The sequence below is a fragment of the Oncorhynchus clarkii genome, chromosome 30 (genome assembly GCF_045791955.1).
Source record: "Oncorhynchus clarkii lewisi isolate Uvic-CL-2024 chromosome 30, UVic_Ocla_1.0, whole genome shotgun sequence".
Classification (NCBI taxonomy): Eukaryota; Metazoa; Chordata; class Actinopteri; order Salmoniformes; family Salmonidae; genus Oncorhynchus; species Oncorhynchus clarkii.
In genome coordinates this window covers 19300537-19328232 of record NC_092176.1, presented here as the reverse complement: position 1 = coordinate 19328232, position 27696 = coordinate 19300537, and the positions used below count along the sequence as shown (strand labels likewise).

General features: G+C 41.8%; 1 protein-coding gene across 1 annotated transcript in view; it reads left to right on the top strand.

The window, feature by feature from the left end:
- Positions 1–27696, top strand: part of LOC139389785 (phosphatidylinositol transfer protein beta isoform-like) — a 43320-nt gene continuing 15624 nt past the window's right edge. The window contains exons 1-6 of the mRNA XM_071136732.1: positions 1–30; positions 8600–8630; positions 14589–14984; positions 23708–23853; positions 24070–24161; positions 27433–27440. Of these exons, the coding sequence (XP_070992833.1) occupies positions 14880–14984; positions 23708–23853; positions 24070–24161; positions 27433–27440 (351 nt within the window). The 5' untranslated portion in view covers positions 1–30; positions 8600–8630; positions 14589–14879. The remainder of the gene's footprint in view (positions 31–8599; positions 8631–14588; positions 14985–23707; positions 23854–24069; positions 24162–27432; positions 27441–27696) is intronic.

Below are 27696 nucleotides of genomic sequence, written 5' to 3'. Positions count from 1 at the left end.
AAAAGTGACAATGGTCCTGATCAAGGAATAGTAAGTCCAAAGTTTTCTTGATTTTACTGTAATGTGTGTGATAATATACAATATTTTTGAATACTGCGATTCTTCGTAGATGTTTTTACTCAAATAAAAACTTTGTTTGGTAGGGTGGGATTGTTCAGATCCGGCCTACCCGATGACAGCGAGTCAGCATAGGCTCCTAACATTAGCCGACGCACCTTTCTTTCGGCTTTTCACTGCTATTGTGCTAGCCAGCTGGCTATCAAAGTACAACAATATGGAATATTTTTCGATTATCTAGTATCGAAAGGGTACACTTCCCAGTTAGCTAACAATGTACCGTATATTGTTTGGTGTAGGTTGAAAGTTCCGCGTTTTTGTAGTTTACTGTCGATAATGGTAACTTTCTAGCTAGCTACCTAGCGGAAGGGAGACTAAAGTGCACGCGTACTACAACTTCAGACCACTGCCTGTAGAACCCAGTTTCCCAAAATATCTTAAGGCTAAGTTCATCGTTCGAACTGGTTTTAACGATGAACGTAGCCTTGTGGTGCGTTTGGGAAACTGGACACTGGTGTGTTGAACAGGGTTGCCAACTTTGCCGGTGCTCAAGTCTTCCTGGCAGGCTAGTGATTTATGAACTTTGACCAAACTGCTGACCAAGGACAAATCTGCTTGTGAGAGAAATAACAAGGGTGCATCAGACATTCTGCACCGACACTTGGTGTGCCAATGGTTCCCAGTTGAAACAATCAGTATGCCTAATCTAGTCTGATTCAGGAAGACGTTTGTATGTCTGAAGAGGTAGAATGTACCCCAATTTGTGTTGATTGTCAGTAGGCCTACACATTTTTATTCAACTTGATGTGATCCATATCATTGATTCTTAATGCAGCTATACCCTGCCTCGTATAAAAGCCTACTAAACTAAGCTTATGGCTATATGGGGGGGGGAATCAGTGTTTAGTCATATCATGTGTGAGGTAACCTCACCACATTCAGAATACAAACAATTTAGTAGGGAGATTATTTTCTAATCTTTGTTACACTAATCTATTGCAGAGTTAAGAAACAGTCTTTGAGAAACAAACCCTTAGGCATGTTCTGAATTTGTGAGCGTGTAGCCTACTGCAGATCCACGCTGAAGTTGTGTGGCTGCTCTCATGCACATGCCACTCAGATTTAGGCCAATGTCACTAATTGTTAGCTCACAAGGCTGAGAATAGACATCCTGTCTTCAATAGCCTCATTTTTGTTATGAGAGGTAGTTTCATCTGTCTTTTATTTTAAAAAATAGCCTAATCTAGCATATTTCAATAAGTGGTGTGGTTTGTATGACCTTGTTACATGCCAAACAGTGAAATATTGCATTACACCAGTTTGGCCTTCACGGCCCCTGTCTGTCAGTCACTGTAGTGGATAGGCAAGGTCTCTCCTCGTTGCCTTCTTTACTTGAAAACCTCAGATGTGCTCTTTAAATGCCGGTAAAGCGTATACCTCAAGTGCCCATTCCTGAATGCATCTCAGAGCACATCGGATGTTCCTTCACTCATTCACACACATTGTTAAACGACCAACAAATGAACATGTACATGATTTACTTACTTAGTCCTATTCAGTTATCAACGACATAGGCCAATAAATAGCTTAATACACTGCCTGCATTTATTCCAGACACAGATTTAGGTGAAGGTAGGCTAACTTGCTTGTCCCACATTGTTTCACTTTAGTGAGAAGCAAAACTTTTCTCTCCTGACACTTATGCCACATTTGTACAATCAAAAAATAAATCTACATTTGTCATTTTATTTTCGAATGATTTGTCGCTCAGTAAACATGCCTGGGTGAGAATAAATAATAATATCAAGCAAGCATGGGCTTGGATAACGACAGACGTCATCAGCAATGGAATAATACATGGGCAGACAAAGTAGGCCTAGTTAACAATGCCAAGTAGACAGACAAAAACAACCATATAGCCTCAGCAAAGTTGAATGGAAATAACTAGATTGAACAACAATGACTAGCTACGGATTTGGATTCATACATGATGTTTGGAGAAGGGGAAACTTGTGGCCTGAGACGAGTTGCTGTGTGAGTCTGTCTGGGAAAATGAGTCGGTGGAGAGCGGCTTGTTCTAATTCAATCATTGCAGCAGGCTCAACCTTTACCCCGCCCATTTCTTTACATACAGAAGCACTAGCCAATAGTTATTTAGAGCACACAGCACTCTTTCACGGTTTGAGTGAAAGAGATGCCGAAAAATACTCTTTTCCTGATCAATGATAATTGCAAAAAATACTTGTCATAATCGTATTCGGAAAATTCTCCATATCCGTTACGATACTCGTTTAGTTTTAGGACTGAGCACACTTCTAGTAAATGCATTTTAAGTCTCTATCCATTCTCAATATGGCTTAGTGTGTGACAGAGCATTAAGTCTCAGGCTAGCCTGTTACAGCTGTCATTACAGCAGTCATCTTCCGAACTGAAAAGCACCCTTGTTGCCTGGGTATATGGATAACCGGCCTCTGTAAGATGGTCACTGGTTGTAATGCTATTAGGGATGCACCGATGTGAAATTTTTGGCCGATACTAATATCCAGTATTTTCCTTGCCAAAAAACGCAATACCGATTATATATTTTTAGCAGCCTTTTAAGCATTCTAATACCGTTAAGTAGTTGAAACGCACACACTGACCAAAAAATTATTTTGTTGGCATTTATGTACGTCCTGATTAGGAAAATAACCTCACACTCAACGTCAACAAAACAAAGGAGATGATTGTGGACTTCAGGAAACAGCAGAGGGAACACCCCCCTATCCACATCGATGGAACAGTAGTGGAGAGGGTAGTAAGTTTTAAGTTCCTCGGCGTACACATCACAGACAAACTGAATTGGTCCACCCACACAGACAGCATCGTGAAGAAGGCGCAGCAGCGCCTCTTCAACCTCAGGAGGCTGAAGAAATTTGGCTTGTCACCAAAAGCACTCACAAACTTCTACAGATGCACAATCGAGAGCATCCTGTCGGGCTGTATCACCGCCTGGCACGGCAACTGCTCCGCCCACAACCGTAAGGCTCTCCAGAGGGTAGTGAGGTCTGCACAACGCATCACCGGGGGCAAACTACTAGGACACCTACACCACCCGATGTCACAGGAAGGCCATAAAGATCATCAAGGACAACAACCACCTGAGCCACTGCCTGTTAAACCCGCTATCATCCAGAAGGCGAGGTCAGTACAGGTGCATCAAAGCTGGGACCGAGAGACAGAAGCTGTTTTTCAGTCAAGGCCATCAGACTGTTAAACACACTGACTCAACTCCAGCCACTTTAATAATGGGAATTGATGGAAAATATCACTAGTCACTTTAAATAATGCTACTTACTATATTGTTTACATACCCTACATTACTCATCTCATTTGTATATACTGTATTCGATACCATCAACTGGCTCTTTATGTAATACATGTATCAGTAGCCACTTTAAACTATGCCACTTTGTTTACATACACTACATTACTCATCTCATGTATATACTGTACTCGATACCATCTACTGCATCTTGCCTATGCCGTTCTGTACCATCACTCATTCATATATCTTTATGTACATATTCTTTATCCCTTTACACTTGTGTGTGTGTATAAGGTAGTAGTTTTGGAATTTAGGTTAGATTACTCGTTGGTTATTACTGCATTTTCGGAACTAGAAGCACAAGCATTTCGCTACACTCGCATTAACATCTGCTAACCATGTGTATGTGACAAATACATTTTATGTGATTACCAGTAAAACCTAATCAAAACCTATTTCTTTCACTTACTTGCTGTGCTGTTCCGTTGTTTTTTCTCAACCAGGATTTCATCATACATGTCAAGAAGTGAGGTTTCAGCTCTGTCTGTCCGTGGCCTCATCTATCGTGGGTCCTCTTCCTCGGTGCGCACTGTCACTGTGTCCGTTTCCATCTTGTCCAGCTGTGTCTGTAACATTTCACGTAAACCCTGTTTCTTGTCTGCATTGAAGTAGCGGTCCTTGTACCTAGCATCAAGCATGGTGGCGACACAGTGTAGAGTCTCAGAGAGAATGCCACCAAATTGCTTGTTCACAGCCACAAGTAGAGTACTTATGCAAGTTAACCCCACGGTCTGTGTCGGCAGTTTTGTTGTACAGGTGTTTCAATGTCATGACAGAGGGTATCACGTCTGCTGCAGATGCAGTTGATGAGCTTATTTCTCCAGTCAGTTGTTCGAATGGCGCTAGGAGTGTGCTCATGTTCTCAAATGCCATTGAAATGACAGCAGCGGTATGAGAACCAGCACATTCTTGAGTAGGGTTGCACATTTTGGGGAATATTCAGAGGTGGAAACTTTCCATGGGAATTAACGGAAATATATATACAAATTAATATTAATACCATTTAAATGTAGATGTTTGCATTGGATATATTTATCATATGGAGACAGAAACCTAAACCTTTTAACTTATCATAAGTAGACATAATTGCAAATAATTAAATCCTTCCAATATAAAAAAAACACTAGTTACAAATTGAAATGTAATTAAATGAGTTGACTCTACACTTGGGATGATTTCACTGAACAACAAAATAAAGGGAATATTGAATGATCCATCGCATGTCCCAAAAAAAATGTAAACTTACATCTGTAAAATGATAACCAAAGCCTTAGTCTAGAAACTATCTTCCTCTCAGGCTTCCATGTCTTCTCTCTGGACCTCCTCAATGTCCACCTCTTCAACATCACTCTGAGGCCTCATCTTCACTGTTACTTTCCAACCTTGTTGCGGATGGCTCGTTGTCAGGCTCAAACTTGCCCAGATGGCCACCAATTTTTCAACCCTTGTATTGGTCAGCCTGTTGCGTGTTTTGGTTTGTGTGTTCCCAAACAAGGACCAGTTGCGGTCTGAGACTGGTGATGTTGGTGGGATTTGGAGGATGATTGCCAGACACCAGACTGCCAAGAACCTTGCCCTCATCCAGGCCAAGGTGGCAAGGTGTTGATCTCTGCACCAGACAGGATGCTCTTGCCAGCATACTTGGGGTCCAACATGTACACTGTGGCAGAAGTCTTCACGCTTCAGGCAGAAGTCTTCACACACTGATTTATTTCAGAACTTCAGTTTTCTCTGCTTGGTGCAACAGTGAAGTGGGCAGGGCAGTACGGATTTCTTCTCTTCAGACAGGATGGCATTGTTTCCCTCAATCCGTGCAATGGCTACAGCTATAGGTTTCAGGCTGCTTACCACTCTCTCCCAAGACACATCATCCAGGAGGATCTTCTTGATGGGGCTGTCCATATCGGCAGACTGATATGGCCATTTCTTGGAGAGACTCCTTCCCCACCAGGAGACTGTCAAACATGATGACAACACCACGCCAACGGGTGTTGCTGGGCAGCTTCAATGTGGTGCTCTTATTCTAACCATTTCCTTGTCTCTCTTGTAGAGTGTGTCCATTGTTTTCAGTGCCATGATGTCCTTGAGGAGCAGATTCGATGCATGAGCAGCACAGCCAATGGGTGTGGTGTGAGGGTAGGACTCCTCCACTTTAGACCAAGCAGCCTTCATGTTCGCAGCATTGTTTGTCACCAGTGCAAATACCCTCTGTGGTCCAAGGTCATTGACTGCCTTCAGCTCATCTGCAATGTAGAGACCGGTGTGTCTGTCGTCCCTTGTCTGTGCTCTTGTAAAATACTTGTTGAGTGGTGGAGATGATGTAGTTAATTATTCCTTGCCCCTGAACATTCAACCACCCATCAGCGATGATTGGAATACAGTCTGCTTTCTACATGATTTGCTTGACCTTTACTTGAACTCTGCATCCAGCAATTGTGTAGGTAACGCATGTCTGGTTGGAGGGGTGTATGCTGGGCCGAAGAACATTCAGAAATCTCTTCCAATACACATTGCCTGTACGCATCAGAGGTGAACCAGTTGCATACACAGCTCGAGCAAGACATTCATCAGCATTTCTGACTACATTCCTCCATTGAGTCAAAAAAAACTTATGATTCTAGGAGGACCATGAGCTGTTGCTATCGACAAGGTGTCTGATTCATAATTTTCACTTCATAGAAGTAGAGGGACTTTTGTCAGAGGTCGCTTGTGAGAACTGAGGGAACTTGATGCACTTGGCCAGATGATTCTGCATCTTTGTTGCTTTCTTTACATATGATTTGGCACAATATTTGCACAAGTACACAGCTTTTCCTTCTACATTAGCTGCAGTGAAATATCTCCACACATCAGATAGTGCCAGTGGCATTTTCCTTTAAAGATTAGTAAAAAAAACAAATACAATTCCATGTACAGGTAAATTATTAAGCAGTTAGATTAAACGACTCCTTTGGGAAAAAAAAAAAAAATTATGAAACTTATGGAAACGGGTGAATTAACACTCAGTTAGCAGGCTCAAGCAAGCTAAAACCCACATGGTAGCAAAAATTAACTAGCAGAAATTGTTAACAAGTTATAAAGGATTTAAACACACTTTGCTGTAAACTACTATTTACTAGTTAACAAAAAAATCATGTATGTCATATTAAATATATTCACCCCACCCAGTATTGTAATCAAAACTTACCAGAAGGCATGGAGTCCTTGGCTCAGACAGTGTAGTAGTGTGGGCTCGAGCATCTCATTTAGTGTGCAAGATCTTGAGACTCAGCTGTACATAGGGTTACAATTCCATTGAATTGGGGATAGTTTAACCAAAATATGCCACAAGACCTAGAATTGCCTTAAGTGTATCCCACAAAGGTTCACTCTTAGTTTAACTTTTTTTGATGAATTTAAGCAAAATTCCCCAAATTCCCGTGCTTAACTTCCCATGGAAAATTTCCGACCCTTGGCAACCCTATTCTTGAGAATGCAATATGGCTTTCCTCAGTACGAAATCCTCGTTGACCCACTGTGCTGTCAGACTCAGCATGCTCGTGGGGATGACATCGCTGGTCCAAATGTCAGTCGTGAAGATAATAGCAGTGACGCCCATAGCAAGTAGCTCATGGATGTGTGTTTCAACAATACTGTGTAACTCTGGTAGGCCAACATCTGAAAAATAGAGCCTACTTGGTAATGTGTACCGGGGTTCGACCAGTCGGCGAAAGCCAACATCATCCACGACAGAGAACGGTTGATAGTCTTGGCGTTTAATGGATTTCGCCTTCGAGTTGTCTCGCTGAAATGTTCTTACTCTTTCAAATGACTGCTTGACTTGAACTTGTTTAGTTGTTGGAAGTGTGCACTTAGTTTTTTTCTGCTTTAGTTCTAAGTAGTCACTGAACGTCTGGGGTTGATGCACTTTCAAATGAGTAATTAGGTTTGTGGTATTGAAAGATTTCACTTTCTCCCCTCTGGAAATAATAGCAGCACAAATGTTGCATATCGCCTTTGTTATCTTCAAAACAGTTCCACACAGCAGACATTGTGGGCTCGGTTAGGAAGGCTATGTTGCACATGTAGCGCTTTTTTGTTGTTGCGTCATTACGTCATCTACCTACGTTCTATAGGTATGCACGTCATCTACCTACGTTCTATAGGTATGCACGTCATCTACCTACGTTATATAGGTATGCACGTCAGCTTTGACATCAGTTTTTTGTACATCAGCGTTAAACTAGACGTCGGGCCAATGCCGACATTTTTAGCTAATATCAGCTGATTTCTGAAATGCTTACCGATTTTATATCGTGCATTCCTAAATGCTATTCTTGAATTGTTACTGCTTTCAAGGCTATGGTCAATGGTATCATTTTAGAGTGTGTACCACAGCACTGTTTGGTAAATGATTGTAACTCATTGGTTCTTTTATGTTTTAAGGTTAACCATGGATCAACAAAACAAAGAGCGTCCTGCTAGTAGAGCTACATATGGATGGAATAGGCTTACCACCCTTTTTTATATACGAGAGAGAGTATAATATATTCTTACGGAAAACTGTTTCTGCATTCCTTTCTCTATGATATTCCTGTCTGGTTTTAGTGGTCATTGGGTGGGGCAACGCTGCACACAACACCCTCTGTGGCTGGATGAGCTGTTGGGTAGTCTCTCTGGTTTCCATTTAGCTGAACTTGGCAGTGTCCTGACTGTCAGGCAGTAGGTTATAGCTGGAGCTGCCTTCATCATGTCATGTGACGCAGGAAGAGTGACCTGGAGTCATTTCCTGTTCCTGTGCACTGAGGGAACCTCTCATGGAAGCTGAGCCCACTGCTGCTATCATCAAACAGGCTGATGGGGGCTACTTCAGTCACAAAGTCATGAGGCAATGGCCTTGCACAATGAAAATTATTATAGCTGCTTTGGCCAAAAAGAAAGCAAGGGTATCAAGTCTCACTTTAAAAAAAATTTTTTTAAAAGTATTCCTCTAGTCAAATCTGTTTATCAAAACAGCAACCCATTCCGAATTCCACGAGGCTAGTAGAGAACACATATGGCTTGTATGCCTATTGGAACTAAATATATCCCACTCATTTGTCGACTCAGGCCTAGATGTGATTGTGATGGCCAGTGTCAGTCAGTGTTCTCCATAGAACCGAGTCTCATCTCTCTTTCTGCTCTTCTCTCTTTCAGCCGTGTGGTCTTACCCTGTACTGTGGAGGAGGTGAGTACATCACAATTTAGATTATGGGTAATTCATTTTAACAGAACATGCAACTTGAGGATTCAACCACGTGTCCTCCTTACCGAATTCCGATGCGCACATTGATGTTAGAATAACTGTCAACATTTGCTTTTAGTCAACCATGAAATCTAATTTTGCTGGCCGTGTACAGAGATTTGCAGATACTATTGCAGGTGCTGCAAAATGCTTGTGTTTCTAGCTCCAACATTTCAGTAATACCTAGCAATGAAACATTTAAAAAAACAATACACATATAATCCAGGGGGAAAAATTAAGATATATCGGAGCGAGCAATGTCAGACTAAAATATTTAGTGCATTCAAAGTATTCAGACCCCTTTTTCAAAATTGTTAAAGCCTTTTTCTAAAAGTTATTAAATAAAAATGTTCCTCAATCTACACACAATACCCTATAATGACAAAGCAAAAACAGGTTTTAAGATATTTTATGCAAATGTATTGAAAATAAGCATATCTTATTTCCATAAGTATTCAGACCCTTTGCTATGAGACTCGAAATTGAGCTGAGGTGAATCCTGTTACCATTGATCATCCTTGATATGTTTCCAGAACTTGGTTGGAGTCCACCTGTGGTAAATTTAATTGATTGGACATGATTTGAAAAGGCGCGCATACACACCTGTCTATATATAAGGTCTTACAGTTGACAGTGCATGTCAGAGCAAAAACCAAGCCATACTGTGAAGCATGGTGCTGGCAGCATCATGCTGTGGGGACGTTTTTCAGCGGCAGGGACTGGGAGACTAGTCAGGATAGATGAACAGAGAAAAGTACAGCGAGCTCCTTGAAAAAAACCTGCTCCAGAGCGCTCAGGACCTCAGACTGGGGCGAAGGTTCACCTTCCAACAAGACAACGACCCTAAGCACACAGCCAAGACAACGCAGGAGTGGCGTCGGGACAAGTGTCTGAATGTCCTTGAGTGGCTCGATCTTGATCCCGATCTTACATTGCTAGAGAGACCTGCAAATAGCTGTGCAGTAACGCTCCCCATACAACTTGACAAAGGTTGAGACGAATGGGAGAAACTCTCCAAATACAGGTGTGCCAAGCGTCAAACCCAAGAAGACTCAAGGCTGTAATCGCTGCCAAAGGTGCTTCAACAAATTACTGAGTAAAGGGTCTGAATATTTCTGTAAATTTAATTTTTAAAATAATTTTGCTAACATTTCTCAATCTGTTTTTGCTTTGTAATTATGGGTTGTGTATAGATTGAAAAAATAAAATGTAATACATTTTAGAATAAGGTTGTAATGTAACAATGTGGAAAAAGTCAAGGGGTCTGATTACTTTCAGAATGCTGTATGTCATTTAAAAAATAGATTGTGTAAAGACAGTAATGGACAGGTGTGTGTGTGTGTGTGTGTGTGCAGCAGTAGTTGGGCTATATAGGATGAGCCATGATTAGAATACAGTATACTTCATATGTGTATGTAAACATTATTAAAGTGACCCAGTATTCAATGACTATGTACATAGGGCATCAGTCTCTAAGGTGCAGGGTAGAGTACTGGGTGGTAGTTGACTAAAACAGTGACTAAGGGTAGTGGTGACTGTTTAACAGTCTGATAGCCTGGAGTTAGAAGCTGTTTCGCAGTCTCTTGGTCCCAGCATTGATGCATCTGTAGTAGAGGTCGACCAATTAATCGAAATGGCCGATTCAAGTTTTCATAACAATCGGAAATCTGAATTTTTGGACACAGATTTGGACGATTTAAAAAAAAATTTTTTACACCTTTTATTTATCCTTTATTTAACTAGGCAAGTCAGTTAAGATCACATTCTTATCATCAATGATAGCCCACCGTTCCTAGGCCAACTGCCTTGTTCATGGGCAGAATGACAGATTTTTACCATGTCAGCTCGGGGATTCAGTCTTGCAACCTTACAGTTAACTAGTCCAATGCTCTAACCACCTGATTACATTGCACTCCACGAGGAGACTGCCTGTTACGCGAATACAGTAAGAAGCCAAGGTAAGTTGCTAGCTAGCATTAAACTTATCTTATAAAAAACAATCAATCATAATCACTAGTTAACTACACATGGTTGATATTACTAGTTTATCTAGCGTGTCCTGCGTTGCATATAATCGATGCGGTGCGTATTTGCGAAAAAGGACTGTCTTGCTCCAATGTGTACCAAACCATAAACATCAATGCCTTTCTTAAAATCAATACACAGAAGTATATATTTTTAAGCCTGCATATTTTGCAAAAAGAAATCCAGGTTAGCAGGCAATAGTAACCAGGTGAAATTGTCACTTCTCTTGCGTTCATTGCATGCAGAGTCAGTGTATATGCAACAGTTTGGGCCGCCTAATTTGCCAGAATTTTACGTAATTATGACATAACATTGAAGGTTGTGCAATGTAACAGGAATATTTAGACTTATGGATGCCACCCGTTAGATAAAATACGGAACGGTTCTGTATTTCACTGAAAGAATAAACGTCTTGTTTTCGAGATGATAGTTTCCGGATTCGACCATCACTCGCTCTGAGACTTGGAGTGGTTGTTCCCCTTGCTCTGCAAGGGCCGCGGGTTTTGTGGAGCGATGGGTAATGATGCTTCGAGGGTGGCTGTTGTCGATGTGTTCCTCGTTCGGGCCCAGGTAAGGGCGAGGAGAGGGACGGAAGCTATACTTGTTACACTGGCAATACGAAAGTGCCTATAAGAAAGAACATCCAATAGTCAAAGGTATATGAAATACAAATCGTATAGAGAGAGCTTGTCCTATAATTCCTATAATAACTACAACCTAAAACTTCTTACCTGGGAATATTGAAGACTCCTGTTAAAAGGAACCACCAGCTTTCATATGTTCTGAGCAAGGAACTTAAACGTTATCTTTTTTACATGGCACATATTGCACTTTTACTTTCTTCTCCAACACTTTTGTTTTTGCATTATTTAAACCAAATTGAACATGTTTCATTTTATTTGAGGCTAAATTGATTTTATTGATGTATTATATTAAGTTAAAATAAGTGTTAATTCAGTATTGTTGTAATTGTCATTATTACAAATATATATATATATTTTTGTTTAATAGGCCGATTTAATTTGGCTTTTTTTGGTCCTCCAATAATTGGTATCAGTGTTGAAAAATCATAATTGGTCGACCTAATCTGTACCGCCTTCTAGATAGTAGTGGACAGGCCGTGGCTCAGGTGGCTGAAGGCCTTGATGGTCTTCTTGGCCTTCCTGTAACACTGGTTGATGTAGATGTCCTGGAGGGCAGGCAGTGTACCTCCGGTGATGTGTTGGGCCGTTTGCACCATCCCCTGGAGAGCCCTGTCTTTCTGCCCCTGAACAAGGCAGTTAACCCAAGGCAGTTAACCCACCTAGGCCATCATTGTAAATAAGAATTTATTAACTGACTTGCCTAGTTACATTTAAAAATGTTCAGCCTCCTGAGGTTGAAGGGTCCTGTTGCGCCGCCTTCACCACGCTGTCTTTAGGAAGGGACCATTTCACGTTGTCAGTAAATGCCGAGAAACGTGAAGCTTTTGACCAATGTCCCCACCTAAGCTGTGCACTGCCGCGGACCACCTCCAGGACTGCCGGACAGAAGAAATGCCGTGCAGCGCAGACGCAAGAGATTGAACTTCACTGAGTTCACCCCGTTATTTTGCGCTATCTAGATCAACGTTTTTTTGTGTGATCGAATCAACATTATATCAGCCTCTTTTCAATGCAACAAAGCAAATCTAACTTTGCAAGGTTGAGTGTGATTTTGTTGTAGGCAGAGCCAGAGCACAACGGAGTAGAATTATATTGGTGGAGATAGCCCACGAGCGGTCTTTAAAACTCCCGCGAGTGAATGCGCTTTTCAGTTCAGAGCTGCGCGTGTGCACATTTGTTGATATTCTTTGCTCGTTGGCGTGTTATAGATAAGTATAGGTCAGCGATGTGGAGTTACTGCTTCCTACAAGAGCACAAAACGTGTAGGATACATTTCAAGCTGTCTTTTAAAAGCCAGTCAGGTAAAAAGCGTATGTCTTAATTTAAAGTGGTTGTATTTTAATACACGCTTGAATATGCAAATAAGCCAATAGGCTTTTGTATTTTGTAAAGTGGTTTCTTGCATCGTACAATGCAATTTACAGTCACTTATTTGGCCTATGGTGTTACAGACCAAGTAAAAAAAATCTTGAATTAATATTGAGCCCTTCATAATGTGAACTTTTTAAGTCTCATGCAATGTAGGCCTGCATTGAACACCACATACTGTAGGCTATATCATAGAAATCAAAAGCTATTTCCATGTGAATGTTATGGGATTTGCTCCATTGGTTTTGTTGGTAGGGCTACATTGTACACAAATAGCCACAATAGCCTATTAGCTACTGTCTAAAACTGTAAGGGTATAGCCTCAGTGTCCACTGTAAATGCATACCGGAAGTTGCACAAATGTTGCACAAATGTTCAAGTTTCTGCTCACAAGACCTAAAACTTTATGGGGGTGGTTTGCCCCCCCTGGGTTAGAGCGCATTTTGCAAAAAAAAAAAAAAAAAAAAAACATTTTGGTGGCCACTGGTAGGACTGGGCGATATGGCCAAAATATTATATGGTATTTAAAAAATGATTTTTTTTTTTTTTTTTGTTACTGTGTTTTATATTTTTAAATAATAAAAGTTCTACATTTCCTAGATGTGTAGTGCTTGGCAACACATACATTCAAAGTGATTTCAATGGGTCTTTCTCCATTTCAGATTGTTTTATACTGTTCAACTTCAACCCCCCCAAAAGTAATTTTTATATCCATTTCTGCATTTGAGATCAGTTCTAAACTGCCAGTTAGGGCTACATGATATGGGCAAGCAATTTTTACCAAATGTTGCAATTTGACTTGCGATTTAGAGCAAAACACTTGGGTTAACTGTTGGAATCATGGAAATAGAATGTCTTATATAGTTAGAATATAATAGTGGGAACTTTTAATAGTGTTTGACATGACAACGAATGAAAAATGCCAGGGAGGAGTTATTGTGACAGGGTAGGAACTAAAGTGTTGATAGGTGTTTCCTAGGGGACCTTATAATCTTTGGTTACATTGAATGTTTTCTCTTAACTACTTCATGTAGCTAAAATATTGTAACGACCCTGGGTTCCACTTCTGACACCATCACTGTTATTATCAGGCTGTATAGCTAATTGCTCTTACTCAGTCAATTTGCTAGCTAGCGATTAGCAAGATTTAGGAACAACTTGCTAAGAAAAGACAAACTAGCTGCATAGACCATGCAGACTGAACGCAAGTGTCTCGTGGTGGAGGAAAAACAAGTGCGCTCCTTGAGTGACAGGAGCCGGGGCTAGGTCTGTGTGGAAAGCGGCATGGAGAGAGAGCGATGACTCAAGTCGCGAAGTAAACTATAAAAATGAACGTTACACACTGCGTATCACATTTGCCAAGCCAAACATTCAAATACCGTTATAGAAGGTAAAGTAAAAACCCAAACCGGTCCGTGCATCAATACCGATATATCGCAAAAGGTTCCATCTGAAATACACAGCGAAATTATTGAATACTTTATAGAGTTTACCTCCCAGATTGTGAAAATGTGTTGTGGTATTGTGTAGAAAGACTTAACCATTGTAAATGACAGACACAGACCGACAGACATATAAACTTGGGCAAATTAATTAATTTGCAATACATTTATTTGATTCCCTAAGGTCAAAACCTCTTCTATTATTGTTGAATTCCGTTTTAATGCCTGGCTTCCACGAGGGCTCTAATTATTTTATTTGGACCCGAATGAGGCTCTCCGCTACTTATTGTTCCTGCAGTGATTGTTCATCGAATGTTTTCATAATTTATTTACTGATAATCGGCAAAAAGCCTAGGCCTATTAGTAGGCTAGCCTATGCAAATTAAGGAGCTAAATTAACGTCTCTCTTACCGATTCGGTAGGCTACACTGACTGAGTACAGTTACAAGCTTTCTACCATCCAGGACCTCTATACCAGGACCTCTATACCCATAATGATGAAACAGGTTTTTATAATTTTTTGCAAATTTATATTTAAAAGTAATAATAACCTGAAATAACATAAGCATTCAGACCCTTTACCCAGTACTTTCTTGAAACACCTTTGGCAGCGATTATTGAGTCTTCTTGGGTATGATGCTACAAACTTGACACGCCGTATTTGGGGAGTTTCTCCTCTTCTCTGCAGATCCTCTCAAGCTCTGTCAAGTTGGATGGGGAGCGTCACAGCACAGCTATTGTCACGTCTCTCCAGAGATGTTCGATGGGGTTCAAGTCCAGGCTCTGGCTTGGCCACTCAAGGACATTCAAAGACTTTGGTAGTACCCAATTTGCTAACGTTCATCAGGTCCTAATGGCCGAGTACTCGGGGCTCTATTGTTCCCTCTAACCACACGGATATCATTGCAAATGTGATTGAAAATCACACACACTTATCAGTAAAACAGTATTGTGCTTTTAAAACTGACCTCACTGTTCTCATTTTGAAGAAAGAAGTTCAACAGCAGGTTGAAACTGAGTGTTAAATATGGTCCTTGTGGATGTTGTTTCAAAGCATAAACACAACGAAATGGACAGCGCTTTCTAAGGTGATGCTTAATTAAAACACCCATACACATTTTAGAGCTTATGCATAGGCTTGTGAGGATGGTGGATGGCAGGAATCTTTGCTCCAGTGATGTACTGGGCCATACGCACTACCCTCTGTAGTGCCTTGCGGTCAGAGCCCGAGCAGTTGCCATACCAGGCGGTGATGCAACCAGTCAGGATGCTCTCGATGGTGCAGCTGTAGAATAAAAAAAAAAAAAAGATTTAAAAACAATTTGACCCCCTTTTTCTCCCCAATTTCGTGGTATCCAATTGTTTAGTAGCTACTATCTTGTCTCATCGCTACAACTCCCGTACGGGCTCGGGAGAGACGAAGGTTGAAAGTCATGCGTCCTCCGATACACAACCCAACGCACTGCTTCTTAACACAGCGCGCATCCAACCCGGAAGCCAGCCGCACCAATGTGTTGGAGGAAACACCTGGCAACCTTGGCTAGCGCACACTGCGCCTGGCCCGACAAGGATATCCCTACCGGCCAAACCCTCCCTAACCCGGACAACGCTAGGCCAATTGTGCGTCGCCCCACGGACCTCCCGGTTGTGGCCGGTTACGACAGAGCCTGGGCGCGAACCCAGAGTCTCTTGTGGCACAGCTTGCGCTGCAGTACAGTGCCCTTAACCACGGTTTCCTGAGAGAGAATAGGCGTTGTCGTGCCCTCTTCACGACATTCATGGTGTGTTTAGACCATGACAGTTTGTTGGCGACTCCTAGGAACTTGAAGCTCTTAACCTGCTCCACTACAGCCCGATGAGAATGGGGGTGTGCTAGGCCCTCCTTTTTCTGTAGTCCACAGTCCTCTCCTTTGTCTTGATCACGTTGAGGGAGAGGTTGTTATCCTGGCACCACCTGGCCAGGTCTCTGACCTCCTTCCTATTGGCTGTCTCATTGTTGTCGGTGATCAGGCCTACCGCTGTTGTCTTCGGCAAACTTAATGATGGTGTTGGAGTCGTGCCTGGCTCTGCAGTCATGGGTTGACAGGGAGTACAGGAGGGGACTGGGCACGCACCCCCGAGGGCCCCCCGTGTTGAGGATCAGCGCGGCAGATGTGTTGTTACCTACCCTTACCACCTGGGGGCAGCCTGTCAGGAAGTCCAGGATCCAGTTGCAGAGGGAAGTGTTTAGTCCCAGTGTCCTTAGCTTAGTGATGAGCTTTGTGGGCACTATGGTGTTGAACGTTGTTGAGCTGTAGTCAATGAAAAGCATTCTCACATGGGTGTTCCTTTTTGTCCTGGTGGGCAAGGGCATTGTTGAGTGCAATATAGATTGCATCATCTGTTGGGGCGGTATGCAAATTGAAGTGGGTCTAAGGTTTCTGGGATAATGGTGTTGTGAGCCATGACCAGCCTTTCAAAGCACTTCATGGCTACAGACGTGAGTGCTACAGGTTGGTAGTCATTTAGGCAGGTTACCTTTATGTTCTTGGGCACAGGGACTATGGTGGTCTGCTTGAAACATGTAGCGCATGCTGATACACGTCCTGGTAATCCGTCTGGCCCTGCGGCCTTGTGAATGTTGACCTGTTTAAAGGTCTTACTCACATTGGCTATGGAGAGTGTGATCACACAGTCATCTGGAACAGCTGGTGCTCTCATGCATGTTTTACTTGCCTCGAAGCGAGCATGGGAAGTAATTCAGCTCGTCTGGTAGGCTCGTCTCACTGGGCAGCTCATGGCTGTGCTTCCCTTTGTAGTCTGTAATAGTATGCAAGCCCTGCCACATCTGACAAGCTTCAGAGCCGGTGTGGTAGGATTCAGTTTTAGTCCTGTATTGACGCTTTGCCTGTTTGATGGTTTGTCTGAGAGCGCAGCAGGATTTCTTATAAGCGTCTGGTTTAGAGTCCCGCTCCTTGACCGCGGCAGCTCTACCCTTTAGCTCAGTGCGGATGTTGCCTGGAAACCAATGGCTTCTGGTTTGGGGTATGTACGTACGGTCACTGTGGGGACGACGTCATTGATGAGACCAGTGACTGATGTGGTGTACTCCTCAATGCAATGGAAGAATCCCAGAACATTTTCCAGTATGCAAGAAAAACAGCACAAACTGATGTAGCCTGCCTTCCATTGCCTATGCACTTGAATGGCGAATGGGAGGTGCGCTTCATTTACCAGTTGAGTGAGAAAAATAGTAGCTCTTTTTAATCATGGCCATCAACCTTTTAATAAGGTGATTGCATTTAGAGTTGTTGTGCATTGATTGGGCTTGTAAAAGTGCATGTTTAACTCCAGCAGCAAAGGAAGAGCTGATTGACGCGCTGTAGCAGCAGCTCTTGCACTGACAGATTTTCTGCTCATAAGATGCATAACGAATATACACACTGCAATTGAATTCCACAACATTATGCAAATGGACCTATAGACCGATAAACACGACCAGTCGAATGTATTTCCATCAATGATTAGGCTGAAAAGCATTATTTTCGATCTCTCTATGGTTCTGGATTTGAGTAGTGTTATTGGAATCTGACAGTGTTAGTAAATATTTTGATTCCTTTGTATGAAGAGGATGGAGGTAGCTTACTTGTTGCACTTTTTTGTATGGGTTACTGTTATAAAATGTTCTGACTCGCGCACTGTCCTTATATGGCAATGAAGTGTGTTCACTGAGGGATGGATTATAGTTACAGTGCCTTCCAAGTATTCACACCCCTTGACTTTTTCCACATTTTGTTTTACAGCCTGCATTTTAAAATGGATTCAATTTATATTATTGTCACTGGCCTACACACAATACTGCATGGAGATCAATTGACACCCTTTCACATGGCATTTTGAGATTTATTTTAAACTGCAAAACCCTTACGCACCACTGCACTTTGTATACCAGGGTTGGCTGGCCTTCTCTAGTCACTCGTAGGCTCAGGCACTGGTATACTTTTATTTACAAAGCCATTTTGGGTTTACTACCTTTTTTATTTGGGCATTTTTATTGTTAAGAAATGTGGTGGGTACTCTCTTCGTTCGCTGGACTTTATCCTGCTAACTGTTCCAAATGTCCGAACTGAATTTGGTAAAAGGGCTTTTATGTACTCTGCGCTATCGTCTTGGAACGCCTTACAAAATACTTTTAAACTGGAAGGACTTGTTTCAATTGGTATTTTTGAAATCACTGATGAATGATCTTGAGACTGATTCCCTGACCTGTCAATGTTTTTAATTTGCTGTTTTTGATTTTGTTTTACTCTTGTGAATTCTATGCTTTTTACTATATGACTTGTAGTTTTTCATGTTTGTCTGTAATTTTTGTAATGACTTGGTGCTGCCTATCTTGGCCAGGACGCTCTTGAAAAAGACATTTTAAATCTCAATGAGCCCTTCCTGGTTAAATAAAAAATATCAGTGGAATTGCTTTTTATTTTTACAAATTAATAAAAAATGACAAGCTGAAATGTCTTGTGTCAAGTATTCAACCCCTTTTATGGCAAGCTTAAATAAGTTCAGGAGTACATTTACTTAACAAGTCACAGTAAATTGCATGCAATTTTTTTAATGATTACCTCATCTCTGTATCCCACATGTTCAATTATCTGTTAGGTCCCTCTGTCGAGCAGTGAATTTCAAACACGGATTCAACCACAAAGACAAAGGAGATTTTCCAAGGCCTCACAAAGGACTACACCTATTGGTAGATGGGTAAAAAAAAAAAAACGCATTGAATATCCCTTTGAGCATGGTAAAGTTATTAATTACACTTTGAATGGTGTATCAGTACAGCGTCACTACAAAGATACAGGCGTCCTTCCTAACTCTCTTGCCGGAGAAGAAGGAAACCGCTCAGGGAATTCACTGAGGCCAATGATGACTTTAAAACAGTTAATGGCTGTGATAGAACTGAGGAATCAACATTTTAGTTACTCCACAATACTGACCTAATTCACAGAGTGAAAAGAAGGAAGCCTGTACAGAATAATATTCCAAAACAGACTAATATTTGTACATTTTTTTGCAGAATAATATTCCAAATTCCAAAACACGCACCTAAAAGCACCTACTAAAGTAATACTGCAATAAAGGTGGCGAAGTAATTAACTTTTTGTCCTGACTACAAAGTGTTATGTTTGGGGCAAATCCAATGCTACACATTACGGTGTACCACTCTCCATATTTTCAAGCATAGTGGTGGCTGCATCATGTTATGGATATGCTTGTAATCGTTAAGGACTGGGTAGTTTTACAGGATAAAAAAAGAAACTGAATGGAGCTAAGCACAGGCAAAATCCTTGAGGAAAACCTGGTTATTAAGTCTGCTTTCCACTAGACACTGGGAGATGAATTCACCTTTCAGCAGGACAATAACCTAAAACGATGCCAAATCTACACTGGAGTTGTTTACCAAGACAGTGAATGTTCTTGAGTAGCCGAGTTAGTTTATATTTTTTTTACCCCCTTTTTCTCCCCAATTTCGTGGTGTCCAATTATTAGTAGTTAGTATCTTGTCTCATCGCTACAACTCCCGTACGGGCTCGGGAGAGATGAAGGTCAAGAGCCATGCGTCCTCCGAAACACAACCCAACCAAGCCGCACTGCTTCTTAACACAGCGCGCATCCAACCCGGAAACCAGCCACACCAATGTGTCGGAGGAAACACTGTACGTGCGATGAGACCAGGATATCCCTACCGGCCTAACCCGGACGACACTAGGCCAATTGTGCGTCACCCCATGGAGGAGTTACAGTTTAAATCTACTTGAAAAGATATGGAAAGACGTGAAAATGGTTGTCTAGCAATGATCAACAACCAATTTGACAGAGCTTGAATGTTTTGGAGAGTAGTGGGCAAATGTTGCTCAATCCAGGTGTGGAAAGCTCTTTGAGACTTGTCCAGAAAGACTCAGCTGTAATCACTGCTAAAAGGGGGGGAGGGGTTGAATAATTCTCATCAATATACTGTATATTAGTTTCATTTGTCATATTTTATATTTGTACAAATATTAGCATGTTTCTTTCACTTTGACCGAGTATTTTGGGTAGACCATTGACAAAAAAAATGACAATTTAAATACATTTTTAATCCCACTAACACGAAATGTGTAAAAAGTCAAGGTGTGAATACATTCTGAAGTCACTGTACGTTCAAATGATTAGAAAATGAACTATAAAGTAGGGACGGATATTTTTTTATTATTTCACTATTCTAATAATATTTCGCATATCTGGAGAGTCAAAACACAGTGCATTCGGAAAAGTATTCAGACCCCTTCAGTTATTCCACATTTTGTTACAATACAGCCTTATTCTAAAATGGAATCATTTTTTAAATTTTTTTACCTCAATCGCCACACAATACCCCATAATAACAAAGTAAAAAGTTGTTTATTTTTAAAATATTTGCAAATGTTTAACACTTTAATTTTTATTTTATTTTATTTTTATTTTTTCTGTAGATCCTCTCAAACTCTGTTTGGTTGGGGGTGGAGCTTCGCTGCACAGCTATTTTCAGGTCTCCAGAAATGTTAGATCGGGTTCAAGACCGGGCTCTGGCTGGGCCACCCAAGGACATTCAGAGACTTGTCCCAAACTCACTCCTGCATTGTCTTGGCTCTGTGCTTAGGGTAGTTGTCCGGTTGGAAGGTCAACCTCCACCCCAGCCAGAGCGCTCTTGACCAGGTTCTCAGCAAGGATCTCTGTACTTTGCTCCGTTCATCTTTCCCTCGATCCTGACTAGTCTCCCAGTCCCTGCTGCTGAAAAACATCCCCACAGTATGCTGCTACCACCACCATGCTTCACCGTAGGGATGGTGCCAGGTTTCCTGCAGACGTGACACTTGGCATTCAGGCCAAAGAGTTCAATCTTGGTTTCATCAGACCAGAGATTCTTGTTTCTCATGGTCCGAGAGTCGTTTAGATGCCTTGGGGCAAACTCCATCGGGCTGTCATGACTTTTGCTGAGGAGTTGCTTCCATCTGGCCACTCTACCATAAAGGCCTGATTGGTGGAGTGCTGCAGAGATGGTTGTCCTTCTGGAAGGTTCTCCCATCTCCACAAAGGAACTCTGGAGCTCTGTCAGAGTGACCGTCGGGTTCTTGGTCACCTCCCTGATCAAGGTTCTTCTCCCCCGATTGCTCAGTTTGGAAGAGTCTTGGTGCTTCCAAACGTCTTCCATTTAAGAATGATGGAGGCTACTGTATTCTTGGGGACATTCAATGCCAAATATGTTTTTGGTAACCTTCCCCAGATCTGTACCTCTACACAATAATTTCTCGGAGCTCTACGGACAATTCCTTTTGAACTTGTGGCTTGGTTTTTGCTCTGACATGCGCTGTCAAGTATGGGACCTTATATAGACAGGTGTGTGCTTTTCCAAATCATGTCCAATCAATTGAATTTACCACAAGGTGGACTCCAATTAAGTTGTAGAAACATCTCAAGGATGATCAATGGAAACAGGATGCACCTGAGCTCAATTTCGAGTCTCATAGCAAAGGGTCTGAATACCTATGTAAATAAGGGATTTCAGATTTTTTTTACTTGTAATAAATTTGCTAAAAAACCTGTTCGCTTTGTCATTATGCGGTATTGTGTGTAGATGGATGAGGAAAAATATATATTTAATCCCAAAAAAGTCAAGGGGTCTGAACACTTTGCTAATGCACTGTAATATATATCTTTTTAATTACTCTTCACCAATCAGAATGATGCAGAGGGCAGTGCATAAATAAAAAAAGACAGCGAACGGGCTGCTTTTCAAGTAGTTTTTGGCTAACAGTGAAAGAAGTCTGATATTCGCCATAATATAACTGATTTTAATGGATTCTGTTTACAAAAATGTTTTCTGGTGACTGTTCACAATCATCTGTGTTAGCTCCTCCGTTAGGTGTGCCTGTAATTGCTATTTGAAGAACGGAAAATAGCATACCAATGTCATGGCTGACTGAAGGGTTAAATGTGCAGTAGTAGCGCGATGCACAGTCATAAATACTGCATTCAGTAATTACTACCCTACCGTGATGAGTAAAATGTCCTGGAAGACTGGTAGTGAATGGAACAAAACAAAAATACCCTGGCTTTCAGATACTGATTTGAGTTGATCTGATACAGGCTTAGTTACCACAGTATAAGCATGGCATAAAAACAGACCTGCAGCACCATCATGAATGGCTTGTTTCATTAATTACACAAATGTTTATGAACAGTGATCAACTAGTTGAAAAACTGAGTGCTTGTTTAAATTACTTTGTCTAATTCAGGACAATTTGAATGTCTCATTTAACCTGGGGCCATATGTTGGTTAATTAACATAGTTGGTGTGTGCAAGCATGCGTGTGTGTGTGACTGCATGCTTTTGGGCGAGTAAGAGGGAATGCCTTTTGATGTGAAAGGAATGTGTTGCCCTCTACAGGGCCCAGAACAGAGAGGAGACGGACTGTAAAACTCTTGATCAGAGCTCTGTTCTCTGGACAATTTGTCTGTTTAGCCTACTCTTCATGATTGTTGTGGTTAGGAGACGATGCATAAAAAATATGTTGTTTTTGGTTGGCACAATACCCATGTTGAAACAATGAACACTGAATGCATGCAGTGATGTTTTTATAGTCCCCTTAGATGACAAACGCTTGACACATGCAGTCTGTCTCACACAATCTTTCTTTTGTACACAAACGCACAGTCACACAGCCAGCCATGTAGACCCTCCAGTACTGTAGGCCCCCCACTGTGGCTGTTTTCACGCTCCCCTCCCCCTAATCCTATTAAATCAAAACCATGAAGAGTGGCTCTCTGTTGGGCTGTGTCGGTCTCTTGTGGGGACTGGGGATGCTAGTAGGGGCCACCATGTCTCTCCCAACTTTGATAACCCTGTATGATGCTGGACACTGCCATCCTGTTTGTCAAGCTCTTATTCAACATGAGCACGCTCTGTCATCTGATAGTCCATAACTAATGTTTTTATTTATTCCTTATGTTCTTAGTTGCTATCCATCTTTTCTTTTATAGTCTTTTATAGTCTCGGAAAAACCCGACCGTAGGCAACACAGTGTCTATAGGGCCTGGTTTCAATGACACTCTTTAGGCATAGAGGATCTGTCACTGCCTACAGTTGAAGTCTGAAGATTACATACACCTTAGCCAAATACATTTAAACTCAGTTTTTCACAATTCCTGACATTTAGTCCAAGTAAAAATTCCCTGTCTTAGGTCAGTTAGGATCACCACTTTATTTTAAGAATGTGAAAAGTCAGAATAATAGTAGTGAATTTATTTCAGCTTTTTATTTCTTTCATCACATTCCCAGTGGGTCAGAAGTTACACGTCGACCGATTTTATGATTTTTCAACACCGATACCGATTTATTGGAGGACCAAAAAAAGCCAATACCGATTAACTTAAAAAAAATGTAAGTCACTGTTGCCTATAGTCTGGTTTTCGAGACTGTTTTTGACCTGCATGAGTGCAAGTATTTGTTGTATTGTAATGGTACGGTAACGTGTGTTTGTTTCAGTATCAAGTGGGCCAGTTGTACTCTGTAGCAGTGGCCAGTAAGAATGAGACAGGTGGAGGAGAGGGCATTGAGGTCCTCAAGAATGAACCCTATGAGAAGGATGGCGAGAAAGGACAGTACACACACAAAATCTACCATCTGAAGAGGTAAGAGACACTCACACACAGTATGTTCCAAGTGCACCATCACTATCTTGCCACCAAGTGGCAGTGTAGTCATCCCTGTCTTACTGTAGGTTTATAGTACCTGAGAGGCCTTCAAGACCATGACAGTAAGATATCCCACTGTAGAACCTGTATGACTGGAGTTAGTGATTATGTGTGTATTCATCTATGCTCCTCCCCTCTTCTTGGCTTTCACAGTAAAGTCCCTGCGTTTGTCAAGATGATTGCTCCTGAGGGCTCTCTGGTCTTCCATGAAAAGGCCTGGAACGCTTACCCTTACTGCCGAACCAGTGAGTCCTCTCCTCCTCTCTCGTCTCCTGCCCTGGCCCTTCCCTCCACCCCTCCCCTGTCCTGCCTGCACTCTGACCCACAGCCTTATGTATTTAGACGTTTAAATTTGACTCGTTGTTGGTATTGTTTGCATGAGTTTAGGGCTGTCCCCGACAGAAAAACATCTTGGTCCACTGAAAATCCTATGTTCTTTCAACCAATCGATTGGTCAACATTTTTAAATGTGTATTTTTATATATATATATATATATATATATATATATATATATATATATATATATATATATATATATATATATATATATATATATATATATATATATTGGGTCAAAAAAGTATTTAGTCAGCCACCAATTGTGCAAGTTCTCCCACTTAAAAAGATGAGAGGCATGTCATTTTCATCATAGGTACACTTCAACCATGACAGACAAAATGAGAAAAAAAATCCAGAAAATCACATTGTAGGATTTTTAATGAATTTATTTGCAAATTATGGTGGAAAATAAGTATTCTATCCAAATGAAAATGATACAAACCTAAAAAGTATCTTATATTGCCAGCTATGTAAAAATAGCCCACATAAAGCCAACAAATAAAAACATTGCAGCCGCAGGTATCAACTGTCCACTTGGGTCCAGCCCAAACTCCCATTAGCAAACTTGTATAAAATATTCTGGGCCCTCAGTATCCTGCGCCAGTGAGCTCAGGAGAGACACAGCTGTAGGCTATTTTGTGCAAGGGATAAGAGTTCATCAGATAGACCTCGATCAGACCATGACATTTTTCCCTTTCACGCTGAGTGGTTATTGAAAGGGAGAGAGCTGGAAAGATTTTTTAAATGCATTGAGGAACTATTGTCATTCTCAATGAATGTAAAAATAGGCTTTGTTTGCTTTCTGTTTGAGGTGAAAACATTACTTTGAGATGGTCCACAGCTCATTAGTGATGGTGCGTAAAGCCAATCAGAAATAATATCAGATCCCCCAAATGGGCACATATGTCTACATTTGCGCGCAGGCCAGGCAGTCTATAGGCCTACTTCTATGCATAATCAGGTGCGTGTCCTTACTCAACATTGACAGTAGTGCTCCAAAGAAAAGACGATGACTAAATTGACAACACTCGGAAATGGAGTGATTTAAAACCGAAAGTTGTTTCTCACAAGTGTAGCATAGGTTGTGGGTTCTGCAAACCAACGTGTCCACTCTGACAATGAGAACGGTAAAAGACTGGAATAATAATACACTGCTCCAAAAAATAAAGGGAACACTAAAATAACACATCCTAGATCTGAATGAATGAAATATTCTTATTAAATACTTTTTTCTTTACATAGTTGAATGTGCTGACAACAAAATCACACAAATTATCAATGGAAATCAAATTTATCAACCCATGGAGGTCTGGATTTGGAGTCGCACTCAAAATTAAAGTGGAAAACCACACTACAGGCTGATCCAACTTTGATGTAATGTCCTTAAAACAAGTCAAAATGAGGCTCAGTAGTGTGTGTGTGGCCTCCACGTGCCTGTATGACCTCCCTACAACGCCTGGGCATGCTCCTGATGAGGTGGCAGATGGTCTCCTGAGGGATCTCCTCCCAGACCTGGACTAAAGCATCCGCCAACTCCTGGACAGTCTGTGGTGCAACGTGGCGTTGGTGGATGGAGCGAGACATGATGTCCCAGATGTGCTCAATTGGATTCAGGTCTGGGGAACGGGCGGGCCAGTCCATAGCATCAATACCTTCCTCTTGCAGGAACTGCTGACGCACTCCAGCCACATGAGGTCTAGCATTGTCTTGCATTAGGAGGAACCCAGGGCCAACCACACCAGCATATGGTCTCACAAGGGGTCTGAGGATCTCATCTCGGTACCTAATGGCAGTCAGGCTACCTCTGGCGAGCACATGGCTGTGCGGCCCCCCCAAAGAAATGCCACCCCACACCATGACTGACCCACCGCCAAGCCGGTCATGCTAGAGGATGTTGCAGGCAGCAGAACGTTCTCCACAGCGTCTCCAGACTCTCACATCTGTCACATGTGCTCAGTGTGAACCTGCTTTCATCTGTGAAGAGCACAGGGCGCCAGTGGCGAATTTGCCAATCTTGGTGTTCTCTGGCAAATGCCAAACGTCCTGCACGGTGTTGGGCTGTAAGCACAACCCCCACCTGTGGACGTCGGGCCCTCATACCACCCTCATGGAGTCTGTTTCTGACCGTTTGAGCAGACACATGCACATTTGTGGCCTGCTGGAGGTCATTTTGCAGGGCTCCTCCTTGCACAAAGGCAGAGATTAGTGGTCCTGCTGCTGGGTTGTTGCCCTCCTACGGCCTCCTCCACGTCTCCTGGTGTACTGGCCTGTCTCCTGGTAGCGCCTCCATGCTCTGGACACTACGCTGACAGACACAGCAAACTTTCTTGCCACAGCTCGCATTGATGTGCCATCCTGGATGAGCTGCACTACCTGAGCCACTTGTGTGGGTTGTAGACTCCGTCTCATGCTACCACTAGAGTGAAAGCGCCGCCAGCATTCAAAAGTGACCAAAACATCAGCCAGGAAGCATAGGAACTGAGAAGTGGTCTGTGGTCACCACCTGTAGAACCACTCCTTTATTGGGGGTGTCTTGCTAATTGCCTATAATTTCCACCTGTTGTCTATTCCATTTTCACAACAGCATGTGACATTTATTGTCAATCAGTGTTGCTTCCTAAGTGGACAGTTTGATTTCACAGAAGTGTGATTGACTTGGAGTTACATTGTGTTGTTTTAAGTGTTCCCTTTATTTTTTGAGCAGTGTATATTGAATGCATTAACAGAAATTACTAAACCAACATTGTACATTTTGAAATTATAGGAATTAACGGTAAATGTGGCTACTGCTGGTGATGTATGTAATGGCGATTTTATAGACACTAACAATCAAGGCAAACAATTCACACAATGAAGTTATGAAACAATGAATGTGCACAAATTGGCGGGAGAGAGCGCGTTCTGGAGAGAGATGTGCATTTTAGCCACACTCCCCTTCTTCTTGGACTGTGCCATCCTGACTGAGATGGGCGGGAATCAGACAGGTGTCTCGTGTGCCATAAAAAAAATAGCATGTATTTGCTACTCCTTGACAAAAAAAAGCCAATCGACCAGTCAACTATTTGGGTTCAGCCCTACATGAGTTGCATGATTCGTTCGTTCTTTTGCTGTTTTGGATTAATATCTAACAATTTAATCTCTCTTTGATTATCTTCTCATGCTTCGCCTGGGGCCAGTTGTAACGGTAAGTAGCTTCAAATGACCCTCCCTCTGTTAGTTTCTATCTCACTGGTTGTTTGTGCGTGCGTGTGGGTGGGTGGATAGTTTGTCTCTGTGAATGTGCGTCAGTGTTTGTGAATATAACTTACTGCTTCAATTATGAGAAATGTAGCAGTTAAGCCAATGCATGTACATATTTATTGGGTAGAAGGTCCCTCTTGTGGACATTGCTAGTAATGTAAATCTACTAGGTACTTTAGAGGGTTTTATTGCCTTAAGCT